At 48.5% G+C, this 18,228-nt stretch overlaps 1 protein-coding gene across 1 annotated transcript in view; it reads right to left on the minus strand.

Annotated features, from left to right (window-relative positions):
* FOXO1 (forkhead box O1) overlaps positions 1-2,433 on the minus strand; it is a 64,901-nt gene extending 62,468 nt beyond the window's left edge. Inside the window, exon 1 of the mRNA XM_062618913.1 lies at positions 1,758-2,433. Coding sequence (XP_062474897.1) covers positions 1,758-2,357 — 600 coding nt within the window. The 5' untranslated portion in view covers positions 2,358-2,433. The remainder of the gene's footprint in view (positions 1-1,757) is intronic.
* Between the last annotated feature and the right edge of the window lie 15,795 nt (positions 2,434-18,228).

An 18,228-nucleotide genomic window follows, 5' to 3' on the forward strand; every position in this document is an offset into this window, starting at 1 on the left:
GATGCATCTGGCTTTTTTCAAGGAGACTAAAATAACAACAGGAAAAAAAAAAAAACCACCCTTTTCAAGTGACAAGTTACCTCATTTAAAAGTTGCCAGCTATCAATCATTTCACTCTTGTTAAGGGTTTCCATGAAAGATGTCTTTAGACAATTAGCCTTTACATTTTTTAGTCAAACACATTAACAGAAACTAACAAATTACCCTAAAAGAGCTTAAAAGCCTCCAGTTAAAAATTAGTTTAGGATTAACTCCACTTCCTTAGCAGAATGCTGTTTACCTCTAAAAAATTAAATTTACAAAAAACTGATGTGACAGTTAAAAACAGATGTGCAATTAAAAATACACAAATACAGGGTTTGAGTTAACACTGTTTTGTAAAAGGCATGTAATACAGATCCTCAGAAGCAAAGCAAAGAGTTTGGCTGGCCCTAACTGAAACTGTCACGAACACACCAGAATGCTCCGATGCTATGTGCGCAGCTCACACATTTATTGCCATCATTTAATCTCTGAGGAGATTTAATCTCTGAGGAGTCTCTGTCTTCATACAGAGGGCTGAAGCTCATTCTGACAATGCTCCCACACAACCGTGCTGCAGAACTACGCGTCTGCCTCCGCTGTGAGCAGGGGCACAGGTGAGCGATGGCCCTCTGCACAGGCCTCCGAGGAGCAGGGTTTGTTCGCAGCAGCATCTAGGCTTTGCCACGCACAGGGATGTGGAGCTGGAGGGTACCACGGGCCTCGCAATGCCACCACCACGGTGGGCAAAGGCCAGTGTGGCCTCACAGACCCACGCGAAGCAACACCATGTGCCCAGGACAGTGGCCAGCCAGCAGCTCCCTCAGGACCTGGGGGTGAAGCAGCGTTCAGAAGCCGGCCTTACAGCCTGACTCTGAGCAGACGCAGCCTCTCGGACCCAGCCTGTACAGGTCTGAGCACAAATCCCTACAGCCAACAGGTTACTACTGCTGCCCGCCTGCTACGGCTACAGATAGTGGGACAGAGTTTCCTCCTGCAGCACTATTTAACAGGAGAAAGACGCTCCCGCAACCAAGGTTTAACAAAGCCATCAAGACAAATACAGCAGCTTACTCATTAAACACGCGGTATTTTTCCAACCCTTGTCCTGCCTCCGGTCTTTCCCCATCCCTGTTTGCTTCTGCCCCCTCTCCGTCACCTGAGGGCAAACCCCGCTGCTGGCGAGGCCGCCCCTCACCCCCCATCGGGGCCAGCCAGCCGCAGGGGGAGGCGATGGTGCCCCTACGGAGCCCAGGGCCACCCCTCGACACGGGTGTTGAACCCCGGCCCCGGCGGCCGCCCTGGGGGACCAGGAGGCGGCGGTGTTCTCGACGGGTTTGCCCGGGGATGGCGCCGTGACACGGCGTGAACTTTTGCTTTCGGCGGGGCAGGGCGGGGGGGGGGGAGGCGGATAGGCGGAGAACGGAGAGCGGGGGGGCTGCAGCCCCAGCCCCTCCTGTGCCCCACCGGGGGGAGGGCAAAACCTCTTTTTTTTATCCTCTTCGGCTTTGCCGCTGAGGACGGGTGAAGTCGTATTTTAAGGAAAGAAAGCAGCAGCACGGAGCTGGAGCGCTGCAAAGTGTGCGGCGGGTAGCGCGCTCGGCAGTTCGCAGCCCCGCGGCTCCCTCTGCCCGGGTGGCACCGTGTGCAGCGCAGAGCACGGCGCCCGCACCGCCGCGGCGGATTCTCCCGGGAGCCCCACTCGGGTGCGGTGTCCCCTGCCACCCGCTCCTCACCTTCCAGCCGGCAGAGCTGTTGCTGTCGCCCTTATCCTTGAAGTAAGGGACGCTCTTGACCATCCACTCGTAGATCTGGGAGAGGGTGAGCCGCTTCTCGGGGGAGCTCTCGATGGCCTTGGTGATGAGGTCCGCGTAGGACAGGTTGCCCCAGGCGTTGCGGCGCGACGAGCTGCTCTTGCGGGGCTGCCCGGACACGGGGCCCGGCGACAGACCGGCTACGGGTGGTGGCACCGGCGGCACCGGCGGCGGTCCCGGCGGGTGAAGTCGGCAGCCGGCCTCGGGCGCTGGGAAGTCGCCGCAGCGGCAGGCGGCCGCCTCCGGGGGGGCGGCGGCGGGGGGCAGCGGTGCGAAGTCCTCGCTCTCCTCCAGCAAGCTGAGGTTGCTGATGAAGTCGGCGCCGAGCGCTCCTGAGGCGGCGGCACTAGCCGCGGCCCCGGCCGCCCCATCGGGCTGCCCGCCGCACGACGGCGCTGGGCTGGAGGTGGCCGAGCTGGGCGGGTTGAACTCCGGCCGCGGCAGGGGCCAGGTGCAGGAGCGTGGCCGCGGGAGCGGCTCGAAATCGGGGTCGATGTCCACCAGCTGCGGTGCCTCGGCCATGGTGGGGCCGGGGCGGGAGCGCGACGGCAGTGGGGCGGCAGGGCTCAGAGCCGCCGCCCCATGCAAGCTCCGGGCGCGGCCCCGACAGCGCGGTCGCCAACTCCCCTCGCGGCTCTGGCCCCGCCGCCCTGCCCTTGTCCGGCTCCCGGTTCCCTGCCCTCCTTGGCGGTAGCAGCAACAGCAGCAACGACCCGACCGCCCGGCGCACACCGACTAGAGCGACCGCCCTGAGCGGGCCCGCCTCCAGCCTTCCTCCTCCTCCTCCTCCCGGCGGGGTGGGACGGCCCGCGCCCCGCCAATGGCAGCGCCGCGCGCCCGCCCGCCTCCCGCCGCGGGGCCGGTTTGGCAGGAGGGTGCCGATGCCCCCGTGCTGTTTCTGGGTGGTTTTTGTTTTCCGGCGGCGGAGGGGTTGAGAAGCTGCGGCCGGTCGGCGGAGTCCCCTCACACGCACACATATCCCCGGTCTCGGCGCCGCGGAGGGGCGGTGCGGGGCTCCCCTGTCCCTCCGGAGAGCGAGTGCCCTGCGACCGCCGGGAGCCAGGGAAGTAACTGCTCGCACGGCCAGCTGCAGTGGGGGCCACTGAAAATGCCCCCGAGAGTGTTTCTACTTTGTTTGCTGTCGGTGGGGTCCTACCGCCCGCACCGACGGCCCCGCTGCCCGCCGAGACCGGGGATCGGAGGAATCTGGGGGCATCCCGCGGTTGCAACGGGGCTGCTGAGGGGGTGCACGGCGGACGTGGTCGAGTCCCGGCGGCTCCCCGCTAATCCCCCAGCAGCCCGGCTGCCTGCCCCTAGGACCGTGAACCGTGGGCTGCGGCAGCTGCCCTCCCTGCCTGCCTCCCCCCTTCCTTGCCTGTCAGGACGGCTCCTCGCCAGAGAGTGTGTGCGCCTCCCGGAGTGATAAACCTCCTCTTCGGCTGAGCGTGTTTTCATACCGGGAGCTGGTGGTTTGTTCCGTGGGCAGGCACGGGAGCTCGGGATAATTTCATTGTAAGTCAACTATTAAACATGCTTTATATATTTTCCCGGCAAAGCCCAAGGCCACACTATTTGGCCTTCGAGAGAATACTGTATACTGATGGGACTTTCAGACTTATTGGGAATACAAGTAAGGGTTGTATTCCTTCTTTCCAAAGGGGCAGAAGTTACAGGACAGGCACCTCTGCCTCCCGACCCCATAAACGTGCAAAGAGATAGATGTTTGAGGCAACACAGAAGTGTTACTCCGTTTAAAGTTAAAAGGAAGACATTTGCTTACGCTAGGGAAACGATCCCAGGGATGAAGCACGACTCAACACCATGTTCAAACTGGCAAACCATCGTTTTCAGAAAATCTGGTTTGTTTCCATAGAGGGAGTGCTTTTGGGAAAACATACCTCAGACACGGCTTAATATGTCACAGAATTCACAACCAGCCATGGCATTTGATGTTGCCTGTCGAAGAACCACTGGAGTGAGGTAACTGTCACCGGTGAGCCAGCAAACCTGTTACTCTCCCCTCCTCTCTGCATCAAGGCAGGGAGCGTTACTGGAATTTAAATGTGGTCATTGTTCCCATAAAAATATTTTCTGAAAATGAGTAACAATAATGAAGGAGAGAGAGCATGAGGCTGGATTTAGGCCCACAGCATGTAATTTAGTGACAGATCATACATCTACATGCACACGCCGTCTATTATGAAAACACCTTTTAAGACATGTGATGACACCTAACTGCATAGTCAGTGCAACATATGCAGAAGTGCGGTGTAACTGATCAAATTGTAAAGCACTGTTTCTGTCATGTTTATTTTCTCAAATACCAAAGGTGATTATACCTTATTATAGATTGGCTGCTTGTCAAATTTCAGAGTCGTTTTGCCTGTAAGTCATTTCTATGTTTTCCAAACCCTTTAAAGGACTCAACCCACAAATGTGCATTGTTTAGTCCACAGATTTTAGAAACCCCCTTTTCCAGTTTAAAAAAGAAAAAAATAAAGAGAAAGAAAAGCAGCCCCAGTTCAACCTAATAACTTGCATGCCACGTTTCAGCTTGGAACAGCTTTATCTGGCAGCATTACACAACTCAGCTACAGTAGTTGCCCTGCACTGAGGGAGAGCACCCTGCCTTGGAGAAGCAGAGATTATATAATGGTGAGGAGCAGCCAGGGACGCGCAGCTAATGGACGTGTTTAAATGGGAGCCAAAACAAAAGAACTGCCTGAGAACACTGAAACGTTTTCTTTTTCTTTCCTTGGTGTCTGAAAAAAAACCCAAACCCAGCCTAAGAGCCAGGCTGGCACCTGTCCTGTGAAAGGAAATGGATTTATTACCTGGGCTTTCTCATGAGGGTTTTTTTAAGTCTTGCACTCCTTGCTTTTTACTTTGTCAAAAGTAGAAATGTTATTCCCTGACCTCTACTGGTATATGCAGATGTTGAAAAAAAAAAGCCAGCTTTCCTTTGTCATATGCCAGTGGTGGAAACTGGAAAGAAAGCTACTGCTAAGGGATTTCAGCACTGGTGTGTTCCTAGTTCAGTCTGGCTTGTTCTGCAGGGTAAGGGCTGTATTGCCCTTTCTTCACCCTACATGGCATTGCCGTTGCTCACTGTGCCTTCTCAGGGGGCTCTGCTACATTTGTGCCCCACATCACTGGTATGCTTGCAGCTCAAAACATAGCAGTGGATACAGAAAGCAGTTTTCAGTGAGGGGTGAGGGACATGGGGTAGAAAGTAATAAAACTAGAGCCTTCAAAATGCTGCACTTTCTTGGCAAGTGGGGCCCCATGGCTCACAATGCAACAGCCACTGCAGCGGGGGTTTTGACTATTGCATGCTATCAGCTGGGCCAAGGTCTGCTGAGGGTTGGAGGAAGGATGAAAGTTGATGAGACAATGCAGTGCACTTGCCTGTGATGAGTAACCCAGACAGTCTGCTCTTACTTCAGCTTCACTGCCTGGGTGAGTGAGCCCTTTTGTAAGGCCCCTGTCCACCCATACATGATCCTCTTCTTTCCTCATAGGATTTCTTCTCCCCATCAAGTATTTGGGGATTGAATCCCTTCATGTCAACCAATTTTAGAGTAAAAGCAACGAAGTGACACATATGCCAGGAGGGTCACATGAGCTGTGTGCTCTAGCCCCTCTCTCCCAGTACACCCCAACACCACTGACCACCCTTAGAACATGCTGCTGTGAACAAATCCACCCATTTGGCTGCTGAAGGGAGGCTTCCTCCTACTAAAACATCTCAGCATAGCAGTGGCTCAGTACAAGAAATTTTACTGCATCTACAAATGACAGCGTTAAGTTTATCTCATCTCCCACAATGCTGAAATGCTGATGGATGCACCACAATTCATTTTCTACTCCCACGGCCCTCCTCCTACACTCCACCTTTTCATTTTGCTACTCCTACTCCTGCTCCCGTTTTCCACTCCTCTACAATACAATATCTCCTATCATCCTTAGCATTGACTTGTATCTTTTTTTTTCTTTTTTTTTTTTTCCAAATTAAAGACTTGAAGATTGCCTTTTATCATCACTGGAATAAAGCAGAGCCTTCTATTCATATTCTGTGTTTGAGGCAGCCAAAATAAAGGATCTGTACTGTCTTTTTACTACTGTCTGTATAATGCGTTTTTTGAGGTTTTGATCAAATTCAGCTAGAGATTACATGAAGTTGAAAGCACTCATACTCTATGTACAGCTTTTTCTTACATGTGTGTGCATGTTGAGGGAGTATAAACATTTTAACAGAACAAAAAGCAATCATAAAATGCCAGTTTGCACCTGGTATCATAAGAGCTGGGAGAATAAGAGCTTATTTTCTGAGGAAGGGTGGGGGAGTTCAGCACCTCCAATTTCTTCTCACATCTCTCAGAAGAGACTGACTATGGTTTCTAGTCCATGTTTCCGAGGAGCTTGGGTACCAGAAGGGTGGTGTGGCACCTCAGTCATCACCTCCCTTCCCAGGGTGACTGAGGGCCTCCCCACACAGCAGGGTTTGGGCATGTCCTGGGTAGGCAGAGAATTCACAATGCCCCTCTAAGGGAGTTCAGAGTGTCTGAAGAGCTCCCAACTGGTCTGAGGCTTCCTACACAGCCACTGGAGAAAGGCAGTCTCTGTACTGCTGTGAGCTACCTCTTAGGAGGGGGCATCACTCCCCACCAACCCCACAAACCCCAGAGGGAGTCTATGGACCTGGTAATCCCTCACCACAGTTTGGTAGTGATAATGCCTCTGCTCCTTTTTCATCCTGTCCTTCACCTCCTGCCTTGCACAGCAGTACCCAAAGGCAGGTTGGGGTCCAGCTGGCCCAGGGAGAGGTGGGTGTCACACTTAGGGTCATTCAGTGGTCAATGGAGAGAAACACATGCCCCCCCCAGATGGTGGAGCTGACCAGTCAAGGGGATGCCAGGATCTTGCTGTGAGTAGTTCACATTCATTTCCAGCCAGCTACCTTCAGGTCTGCAGATTCCACCTACCTCATTTTATAGTACATGGAAAATGTGCAATATCTGACTCCCTTGCCATCATACCCCCAAGATTTCGGGGCTCCAAAAGTGCCCAGTGGCTCAGTGCAAGCCAAAAGGGCAGAATGAATCTAATCTCAAGGGACCACTTACTCAAGCAAAACAAGCAGCGCTCAGCCTGCCTGACACAAACTTTTACGTTATTTCTTGTTATCCACTGTACACTAGCACCTATCTACCACAGAAGAGCTGCAGCCCTCCTGAGCTGAACAGCAAGAAAAAGGCTGTGCCACACAGCATCAGGTTAACAGGCTAACTGAGCACTGCGGAGAGACAGCGAAAGAAAGGCAAAACAATTAGTTCTACTTTTCAGGGGGCAAATTGGGCCACCATGAACCCACATAATGTGCAGAGGACCTCACGGAAGACACACAGGCAGAGACAGACTCTGAAGGTCTGCCAAGACCCAGACCTTAGGTTTCAAGAACTTAATGTCACCAAAGAGCTGATAGGGTGCTTGCTGGTGAGGGGTTGAAGCTGCCTTGCCTCAGGTCCATCTCCTGCTACACAAAGGGGAAAATCCCAAATGCTCCCCATAGAGGCAGCAGGGCCCTTCTAGATTTACATCTGTATGACTGAAATGAGGGCCACACGCTGGCTGTGCTGGCTGCCTGCCCCACTGGACATGTTTCAGAGTCGGGAACTGCCAGATCCTCACACAGTGTGGTGCAGTTCCAGCATCCAGAAAGCCTCCAGGCAGCTTATCCCTTCTCAGAGGGAAGGGGGAACTATGGCTGATGGTGGGAGAGCTGCCAAACACCATCTCCTTCATCTCCTTACCACCCGCAGCAGGGAGCTGGGCTGCTGTGACCGGGGCTCTCGCAGCAGCTGCTGCATCCTCCTCCTCCTCTTCCTGCTCCTCCTTCTCTTCCTCCTCTTCTTCACCACCAGCAATTGACAGTGAGTCCTCAAACTGGACAGCAACAACCTGCAGCTAAAAACCTCCTCCTTCCCCAATTTCTCTGTAGTATCTTCAGTGGCAGACAGTGGCCAGAGCTATCTGTGGGCACTGCTGCCAGGAGGGGCAAAAGGGAGCCATCAAGAGGAGTGAAGGTGGGAAATGCTTCCCAGACTGGGAAAAGGAGAGAAATCTCAGTACAAACCTACTGGCTGCTGAGGTTGGACCACCCTGGCTTTAAAGAAATGCTGCAATAAATATTTAGTTACATCAATTAAAAAATAATTTAGCATTAATAAAATGTTTTTTCATTAAAAATAGCTAGTAAAAATATTTACTATGTATTTTTGGACAATTTCCTTTGATGTTGTTCATACCTCATTTGTTCTCAGCATCTGCAAAAATGTAAACAAGATTTGAGGGCAGGGTTTCATGGAAACCATTTCTAAGTTGTGCTGTTTAAAAGAATCAGAATTTTAAGTTTCTTTGTTCAAGAGCTCATGTCAGAAGCACTCCTATGCTATGCTTTTCCAGTCAAAGAAAAGAAATAATAAGAGGACTTTACTGGTTAATGTGTCTCAAATTCCTACTAAATGTAGCTCTTAATAGCATTTGGACAGAACTATATTCACTGAATGAGCTCAAATGAGGCATAAGTTACCAGGAACCAGTGTGGTGCCACATTTCATGAACAGAAGAAGAAGGTAAACTGAAGAAAGTATTTGACAGAAGCTTACCTCTCAACTCTCCCAATCTAGGCTCAACACCTCCTATTTAAATAGATACCCTCTTGCATCCTGTATACACCTCCGTAAGTGAAAGACTGAAGAACAACAGAGGCAATAAACAATCCTTACCAGGATGGATACAATAAATACCAAAGGTAGTGTCAGTGCAGCGATATCTGGTTTTAATGTGTCATGTACAATCACTAGCTGTGATGTAAAAACAGAAGGCAAGAGTTTATCAGGTTTCAGGTTCAGCTGAATCACCCGGCCCACCCCTATGCAAAGGCCAATGTGCCTGGAAGTAAACACAGTTCAAGCGGTGTGTACGTTTTCCAGGGTGTTGGGTTTCTGTTTTGTCGTAAATATGGTCTCTTACAATATTCTCCCACATCCTACTGTCAATGTTTCAACATTTTCAGGTGCGTTTTTCATTTCTTGTTTTCCTTGATGTATAGCTGGAGGAAAAACTGACTAGCTTCGCATGATAGCTTTTGTATATTAAATAATTTTATTGTGTTTGAGCAACAAACTAAAAGCAGGACGCTTGACAGTTACAATATAATTCAGTGGCTTCTCTTCAGCCTGTAGGAAGGAAAATTCACGGCTTGGTACAATGCAGTGCTTGACAACTATTTCATCTTCCTTTCCTTTGTTTCACTGGAAAACTGATAGCTACCTGTCATCAACAAGAAAAATAATTTATAGCCAGAACCAACAGAGGGGCTGTGGTATAATAAAAACTTACTTTTTAAAACAAATATTTTTCTCCATTGTTGAATTCATGCTTCAAAAGCATATTTCTATACGCGTACAACTGTATTTTCATACAAATGAATGTATTATGTATACGCTGCACAAATGCATATGCATGATATTGTTATATATATTTTACACTAAATTTATATAGATGCAGACATGCTGAGACAACAATAGTAAGACAGTATTTTGGCATATATGCATATATTCCTGTGCTGCTGGTGACTAACACAGTGCAGGAGGCAGTGTTTGGGGAGGATGCTCAATAGGTAAGGTCTGTAGTGTATAAATGGTTTAAATGTCCACAGCAGGACGATGACACCAGGTAGCCACATCCTCTTTCTTCTGTGAAATGCAGTAACTCTGTGCTGCCTTTTTTACCTCTCTGTAAAATAGGTATAAAAATATCTGCCCATTGCAGCTCTGTTGGTTAAGAGTTTAAGTGCTCTGAGATCTGGTGCTGCCAATGCAAACCTTGCTTATGCCTGGTCTGCAAGAAGAATATACTGATGAAACTGAAACCAGCAAGGTCCCAGTGGCAGGTTGTACCTAAAGGCAAAGGCACACCATGTACTGCCCTGAAAACAGATAAGAAGAGCAACCAGCAGTTTCAATTTTACATTTGCATCTGCCAAGCCCAGAATAGTGAACCTCAACCAGGATGAGACGAGCTCATGACGTGTGACCAGCAATAGGAAGGCACGTGGCAGGCAACAGCTTGGTGGCTTCTCTTTTTATTCAAGAAGGAGATGGGGATCTCTGATGAGATTTAGGAGGGGGCTGAAGGTGGAGAAAAGCATTGGATGCAAAGGGATAAGTAGCAGGGCTGTTCAGACCCATCCACCCACACCTTACAGAAATGCTGCTTAGATGCAAAGAAATCAGCAGTGGCTCCCTGAAAGCCTCCCACTTTCACTCTTTGCTCCACTTGTGGCTACCAACCCTGCTGCCTGGTGAAGCAGCTTGCAACAAAAAACCCAAAACCCCTAAAAACACCAAGCAAATAAAACTAAAGTAGAGTCTCAGGCAGCAACTGGACTCTCTTGTACCCCCTTTTTGCTGAGGTGGGGATCAGTTCATTGAGGCACAGACTCACAGGGACTCCTCATTCACTCTGATGAGAGACAGAGCTGCTGGAGAATAGAAAATGCAATGAAGGGGTCAGAGGGGAAGGGCTGAGTGGAGATAGAAAGAAAGGGTGGGTGAAATAAGGAAACCAGAAAAAGAAGTCACAACAAGGGGGAAAAAAGTGAGAAAGGAGAAGAAAAAATAGAAAGGAGGAAAATGAGCACAAAACAATGAAATAAATTAGACTTGGGCAATGTATGAAGAAGGAGAACATGTATCAAACCACCCACAAGAATACTTACATGGCACTGAAGGACTCTTATTCCAGAGCTGTGGCTCTAACGGACAACTGGCAACCTCCGCAAGTATCCAGGGCAGGTATGCATGGATGTCTTCTAGAGGGCTCACCCTGGCCACATTCACACCCCCACCTTGCAGAGATTCAATGGAAGAATGGATCCAGAGCTCTTGCCTCTGGTGCAGTCAGAAGTAATTTTGCATTTCCAGTTTACACTGCAGTGAAGTTCAGCCGGTTGAGTGTGTACTGCAAAGTTGGTCCCGCACCTTCCTTTCTGTTATGCATCATCTAGTCAGCATTTACTTTCCCTTTAATCCTGGGGAATGGCTGACATTGCCCTGCAACACCCACAGGTCTCGAGTAAGCACCCCCGGGCTGCGTTTCCATGTGGTGTTCCCAAGAGTGCTGCAAAAAGTCACGAGATTTGGAGTTGGCAAAGGAGCCCTCACCCAGCAGTGCTCTGTCCAGAACAGCCGGGCACAACACTCTGACTGACAGGCTCGGGGATGCCAGGGACTGACAGCTCTTGATGAAGTGGTGTATCAAGCAGCCAGCTGCCCTCTCCTTGACCCACCTGAATAAATGCCAAGGCACCCTCAGCATTTCTTGCCAGCGTTCTGCCCAGGAAGACCCAGCAGTGATGGCCTCTGAGTGTCTGGATAAAAAACTAAGAAGGACTCAGGAGTCAAAATAAAATGGACAAGGGGCAAAAATTAATTTTGAAGAATTTTTAACATACATGAGTTTGTTAAAAACTTGAGGCTTGTACAGTTTCATCGCAAAACTGTATTTTTATATTACAGAAAATTTGGTGCCAAAAAGCAGGACTGCTTATATCTCTTCCAGACCAACCAGATATGTTTTCCTTCCAGTTGATATCTTCTTATAATTATTCTTTACTGAACCTTTCCTTACAGCTTTTTCCTCGTTTCTACTTGAACACCTATCTTACCCTATATAAAATCTCTGTGGTGTGGGTGAAAAGTCACTTTGCAAACAAGCAAGAATACTTTTCCCACAAGACTCAAAAAGCATTACCCTCTCTGCACATCAAGCTTCCTGCAAAATAAGAATTCCGTAAGGAAAAAGAAGAAACACAATGATAAATGCTGAAAGTGTTGTCAAGGCTTTAACACAGCCAGCCAGAGCTGCCTTCTCTGTTGTTCCTGAGCAAGCCTTTCCAGCCACCCATGATGTCAGGAGGCGCCATTCAGACAAATAACAGCAGCCCACATCTCTGTGGATTCTCTTCAGCTTCCATAAATAGGCACTTTCTTTGCTGCTCCTTCATACGAATCTAATGAGTAGGGGTTTTCTTTTAATACTGGAACTAAATCAGGAGTGCGAATACAGGCACCAGTCTGACCCTGGCTAGATCCTTCCTCCCAGCTCTCTGTCAGCAGAGAGGCACTCATCGTGTGAAGCAGATACACAGCTTCCTCCAGGGCAACACCCACAATCCAGCACATGTAACCTATCCAAAGTCAGCTTCCCAAACCAGGCAGGCTCCATGCCTCAGCATGCCAGAAAGCACAGAGGTGAGGAAAGGACTTACCCTCTCCAGAGCCCCAAGGCCATGGAGAAGGAAGCTACAGAGGCATTAGCCCAAGGCTGGGAGATGAACTGGTTTGTCACCAGCAGTCTCCAGGTCACCCTTAGACTGACTGCTGGACAATAACTGTGTTTGACGCTCCTTGTCTTATGGTGTTAGCCCCTGCATCATTCAGACCCTCCAGGGTACCACCGTGAACCGGTTCTGAACATCTGGCAACTTGGACAGAGGAGAAAGAGTGAAGAAGGTGGCATTCAGTCATCTTACAGAGGTCTCTTTGAAGGGTGGGAAGGATAAGAAAAGGAGAAGACAACAAAGAGTGAGGACAACGGCAAAGAAGCCCCAAAAGATGTCAGCATGTTCCTAAAAAGCTATCAAAATGTGGTAGCTGAGAGGGGAAATTGTAAATCTCACCGTTGAGTACACTGAATTTCTCAGCAGATGACTGGTTATCAATGGTTGTAGTTTACAGACAGTAATGTCCAAATATTTGTGACTCACCAGGACAGTTCCTGGTTTTATTTCCTTTTCTGACAGTTTTCAGGAATATGCCTTTGTCTTCCTGCAGTCTTGCAGCATTACAGATTTTCATTATAACCTTTCCCCTTATTTCTTGTTTCTCTAGGGATAGGACAGTATTCTGTGGCCCAACACAGCACAGAAGAAAGTCCCTGCAGACCACTTCCATTCCCTCTTCAGTTTTCAGCTTGACCCAGCTGCAGGTGAGAAAGGACACTCAGTGGTTGCTGGTGCTGTGAAATCATCAGAGTAGCTCAATGGCCTGATGGGTGGCTTGCAAATCATCAGCTGTGGGTCACTGGCACATAGATTGCATAACTCTTCATCCCAAACACTGCTGTTACAGCATGGGTAGCAACTGGCTCCGTGAGAAACCCCAACATTTTCTTATGGTGGTCAGAAAAAACATCTATTTGAGCACCTCTGTGGAGTCATGGAAATGGGTCTAAAAAACACCTACATCAATGGATGATTTCTTTGATATTTTAATCAAATTCATGTGCCAATGTCAGAGAAAATCAGCACGTTTCTTCCCCAGTGGCGCTACTCTCTAGCTGACAGATTGCTGCATGTGCAGCAATGTCTGAGCAGCCAACAAGATCTGCAGCTGAGCCAGGAAGTGGGTAAGAGCCATGAAGGTAAACACAAGGTCAAGAAAATGGCTAGAGCAAGTGCAAAGGTAAATGCTAAGCAGAGCACTGACAGGCACCCAGAAGGGGTTTTTCACAAGCATGCTGGCATGCTGTGCTGCACAGCTTGCTCTGCTCTCATAGGTTTCAAGCAAAAGCAGCCTGTGACAAATATTTTGAGAGTGCTTCGCGGGAATCGAAGCTGCGAGATGTTGAATCTGCCCTGGCAGAGCCAAGCACAAAAAGTGGCGAATGAACTTTTTCCGACACAGATTGCACCACGGAGTAAGTTTCCTGATCTGCAGAGACTTTTTACACTTCTTGTCATAGGCAACCCTGCCATGAAAAAGTAGTTTCTGGAAACCTCTTCTGCAAAACCTTGGTGGCATATCTTGGTTGAATCAACTTGGGGGGGGGAAGGCCAAGAATTTCCCAAGTCATATGAAAGACCGATGAAAGCTGTTGAACACTCATGTTGGGCATCATCTTGCAGCAGATGAGGAGAGCAGCCTGGCAGCTGCTGCACTCAGCACGGTAGCAGCACCGTGTTTTTCCCTTATGGATGATTCACAAGGACTTGGTGAGGAAAGAAGGCAATTCGTGATGGAGATTTCTTCTAATGCAGCGAGTTTAGTTAGAAACCAAAAGAGCAACCCAGGCCGTTGGAAATAATTCAGAAGTATGATTTTTCCTCTTGAGAAGATAACAGCTTTTGTTAGCCATATCACTGTGGGCACAGCAAGAACGTGGGAGAAAAGCCCTATTTCTCAATATAGTGCATGTGGCTTGCACAAATCCTTTGCTCAGCTTCGTTGGGGGAAAATGGAGTTAATTAACTTGTTATGGCAGTAAAACGGGCCTCTGCTGCCTTCTAACAGGATCTCCAGGCAAAGGGGAAAGTACCTGCAACCTTCCAAGTCGTAAGGGGGAAGTGCAGCTTTCAAGCCTTTTTTGTGCTGACCAAAGCTTCTGGGGAGACAGGCATTTAAGGGCCTGTGTGAGGCTTCATTTACCAGTTCAATGTGTGGGTAGGATTCACCTGTCATGACTCAGGCATCCAAAACTTAATGTTTAGCTCTTTGAAGGACCTTCAGCTCCATTTGTAGCAGAGGAAGAAAAATAAGACAGAGAAAATCCACTTATCCAAATCCTGGCCTGAAAGCCAGGCGAGCTGAGCAGTTCCCTGGTTTGATGTGATGGGAACAAGGATGACCTGGACGCCTGTTACCTTCTCACCCCTACGTCTTGGTGCAAAGCTCACCCTTCCTGCAGGCTTTTAGAGACATGTACAGCTGCTTCAATAGCCCATGCTCATTCTCTAAGGGTAACCCCAACCCTCACAAAATCAGACATCAGCATGTCAATGAACAACAGTTGGTACACTTTGGCTCTGGCTCAGACTTTACAGTCACAGCCCTGACAGGATGCTGACCAAGAAAGGCCTCCCTCAAAGCAGTATTAAAAAAGCATAGTCTACCTTCACAGCTGTCAATCAACTGCCGTTTTTTCAGGCCCATCAAATTCTTGATCCAATCTACATCAAATATCAACTGATACTTCTGAGGCAATTTCTGTGTTTGAAGACAATGTGTTGCCTAGCACCATCACTTCAATTCTGGATGGAAAAGCTTCACATATTGCTAAGTTTTGAGATAACTTACAGGTGCCCAACGGCAGTGAAGACTGAGAATGTGTATTTTCTTTCTACGAAGATGAATCTCATCATTCCAGACGAGAAATAGAAGGCAGCAGCCATGCTATATACAACATTATTTTTTACCCACAAAGATCTTCATTTGTAACTGCAAGCCGTCTTCTTTTCTGTAAAATAAGTTCAAAGCTAAATATAAAATTTTGTTTTATAGTACTGTGTAATTAGTATTAATAGGATTAATAAAAGACTGTTATTTAAAAGCATCTTTGTACTCTGTTTTTATAAAAGCTACATAAATTAGTAATCTATGAGTGTTGTTCAACCTCTGCTACTGAATTTACTTCAAAATGCCATGCCAGTGTTGTAGACTTAATGACAACTTAAAAATTAATATGTTGACCTGAAAATGGTCTGGTGTCAGTGGAAAGAGAGAAGATCGACAAGGACTTTAAAGTCTGACCCCTCTGCATGGATTATAGTCAGAATTACAAATGGCCTTTAGAAGATCAGAATATTCTTGTTTGGACAAGCTGTAGATGGAGTCAGCTGGTGCTGGCACTACAGGGTAAGGTAGATTTCCTCCTCTCACATTGTTCCTTTCACCTGTTAACCTCTTATTATATCAAAGACTCATCTTCGTTAGCTACTGTGCCGCAGGGCTCATCTTATCTGCCAGCAGAGAATGCTGATTTCATATCAGAAGTGGAGACAGGGCAAAGAGCGTTGTGGAGGCAGGGTGACCAGTGGAGCGGGAATCTCACATCAGCAACCAGGGATTCCAGGGCACCAAAGCATCCTGGGAATGCACTGGCCACTGCAAGAGGATTCTTTTTTAATCTTCTTCTGAAGGTAGGAAGAACTACTTTAAAGCAATGTGTGCAGAGAGGTGACACAAACTGAGGGTCCAGGGTGACACTGTCAAGAAGCACCAAGTATGTACTCACAGAAAACAATGTGCAAAACTGTCTAAAGCATGGAAAAAAACACACGCCAGCAGCATCTGGCTCTCCAACAATCGTTTCACTTAACAGAAGCGAAACCTTTTTGCAAGAGTCTTCAGACAAGGGCTTCTAGTACCCATTGAGAAGCTGAGCATGCCCAACCCACACAGCTAAAAAGGGAAAGATTGAAGAGGGGCAGGAGAGACTTTTCAGAAGACAGCTACTTCAGTGCCAGAAACAGCCTGATTATGAATGGGACTTTTCACTGTTAGAAGTGAGACAGATTCACAAAGCTATGCTGCACCAAGAGGCAGCAGGAAAGGTTTTGAAGAGCAAACCTACTTTTGCTGAACACAGCATCTTGTGGTCAGCTCAGAATTAGAGAAACATTTCAGCAGTGAGTATTTCTGAACCAGGTAGATAAAAAAGCAGAACACAGCCTCAAACATGCAAACCATAAAACTGCTCACACAACTGGAGGAGCAATGATAGGGTCAGATGCCAGGTTTCTCCAGAAGCTATACCATGGAACAAAGGCTCATGAAGGTAAGAACAAACATGAAGGCTCTCAGGCAGTTGTCCAGGTAACCTGGGATGAATGCCAGGGATGAATACCCTCTGCAAGTGCATCCATTTAACTCAGTAAACAGCTGAGGGTGAAATTAGGGAATTTTTACAAAGACTATGAAAAAAATTAAGCAGAAAATGTTCTGTGATATACCATGAGCTTAAACTCTAGCCCATACAGAACTGTGCACATGTTTGTAGGGATGAGCTATAGGCTCACAGAAGCATTAAGTGCTTGTGAAGGCACTTCCCTTTCAGGTGAGTATTAAATCAAAGCAGACCTCCTGGGAAGACAGCCCTTTGACTTTTACAAAAGAAGATGATCAGCCTCCAAGACCAGCTGGCCCACTTGTCCTTCTCAAACACCCTGGCTTGAAACAGCCCCAGTTCACTTCAGCCTCTTAGCCAAGCAACCTGACACTGTGGGATAGACAGGCTCTTTTTCTCCTCTCACTAGTTTCTTCCTTTTCAAATGCCTGTTTACCTATTTTCCACAGAAGACGCCATTATCAGTGCAGCTCATCGCCTTCACCAATACCAGCACCAGCCACTAGGAGAGACTTCAGGTACCATTTGGCCAGAGCCAGAGAAGTGATCCTGCAGTGCCTGGGACCAGTGGCCATGTGTAGGAGTGGGGTGAACCCACTCACAGTGCTGACCTGCAGTAGAGCAATCCTCCCACACTGAGTGAAGCTAAAGCCAACCTTCATTGAAACACACCTACCTCATTCTTGTCACTGAGAAGCAGTTGCGTCAAGAAGCACTGCTTTGCAACTACACCCTTTGGGGAGATAGGATGCACTGGATCTGGGTCACCTCTCCCAGCCTTTGAAGGACATCTGTGCGGGTATATGGGAGCATCTTAAAGCAGGTTGACATCTCTTCCCAGCAGTGCCTCTGCCAGTGGCTGTGAAACCACGCTGAGCTGATGGTGCTCTTGGTGCCGCAGATGCAGTGTGGACATGGTTTATTGTGGTGCAGCTGCTGGGCACTCAGCAGCCAAGCAGCCCAGAGGGCAGGTCCTGTGGTACACAGGTTTCCTTATACTGGGCGTCATCACCATTACCTCTGCCACACGGAGGAGAGCTGCACAAAGCTATCTGTCTGCAAGGGTGTTTATAGGCTGAGGTAATCTCCCCTCTGAACAGAAAAGAATCATATAAAGTGGGTGTATATGGGGAAGGATCCCAGAACATGATAAACTGGTACTCACCACTCAGCAATTACACTGCTGCTCTCCCAGGCGTGTGCACCAATGGTTGTAGGCACATCTTCTGCCTCCTGGCTGGAGCATACAATGGATCTTTTTGTCTGTCCCCCAAGGGGCATGGATAGGTGGGTAATCTGGGATTTCTTTTTTCATTTTGGCTGGTTTGGATGAGGATAAGACACAGGGACATTGTAAAAGGTTTTTGTCATGCAGGCCAAGTTCCTGCCAGCACAGTAGGCATGGAGGAACGCTCATCCTGTTCTGTCTTTGAAGGGCTTACATTCATGCACTTCCCACTGACTACTTCAGCCTTCCTGGGCTCCCAAGGAGATGGATTAAGGATTATACTTTATGGGGCCTCTCTCAGATGCTATCAGCCATGAACATACCCAGGGGCATCCACCACCCTCCAATCCCAGCCAGCGCTGGTGATGGTGGGCTGCTGGCGCACCCACAGATCTTGTTGCCCCACTCTGTAGCCGAAGGAGAGGAGGCTCCATCCTCTGCCTGGCAAGCATCCTCTGGGTTGTGATTCCTCAT

The sequence above is a fragment of the Pezoporus occidentalis genome, unplaced genomic scaffold (genome assembly GCF_034315485.1).
Source record: "Pezoporus occidentalis ecotype Australia unplaced genomic scaffold, CSIRO_AGI_Poc_V1 ctg207, whole genome shotgun sequence".
In the NCBI taxonomy this organism is placed as follows: domain Eukaryota; kingdom Metazoa; phylum Chordata; class Aves; order Psittaciformes; family Psittacidae; genus Pezoporus; species Pezoporus occidentalis.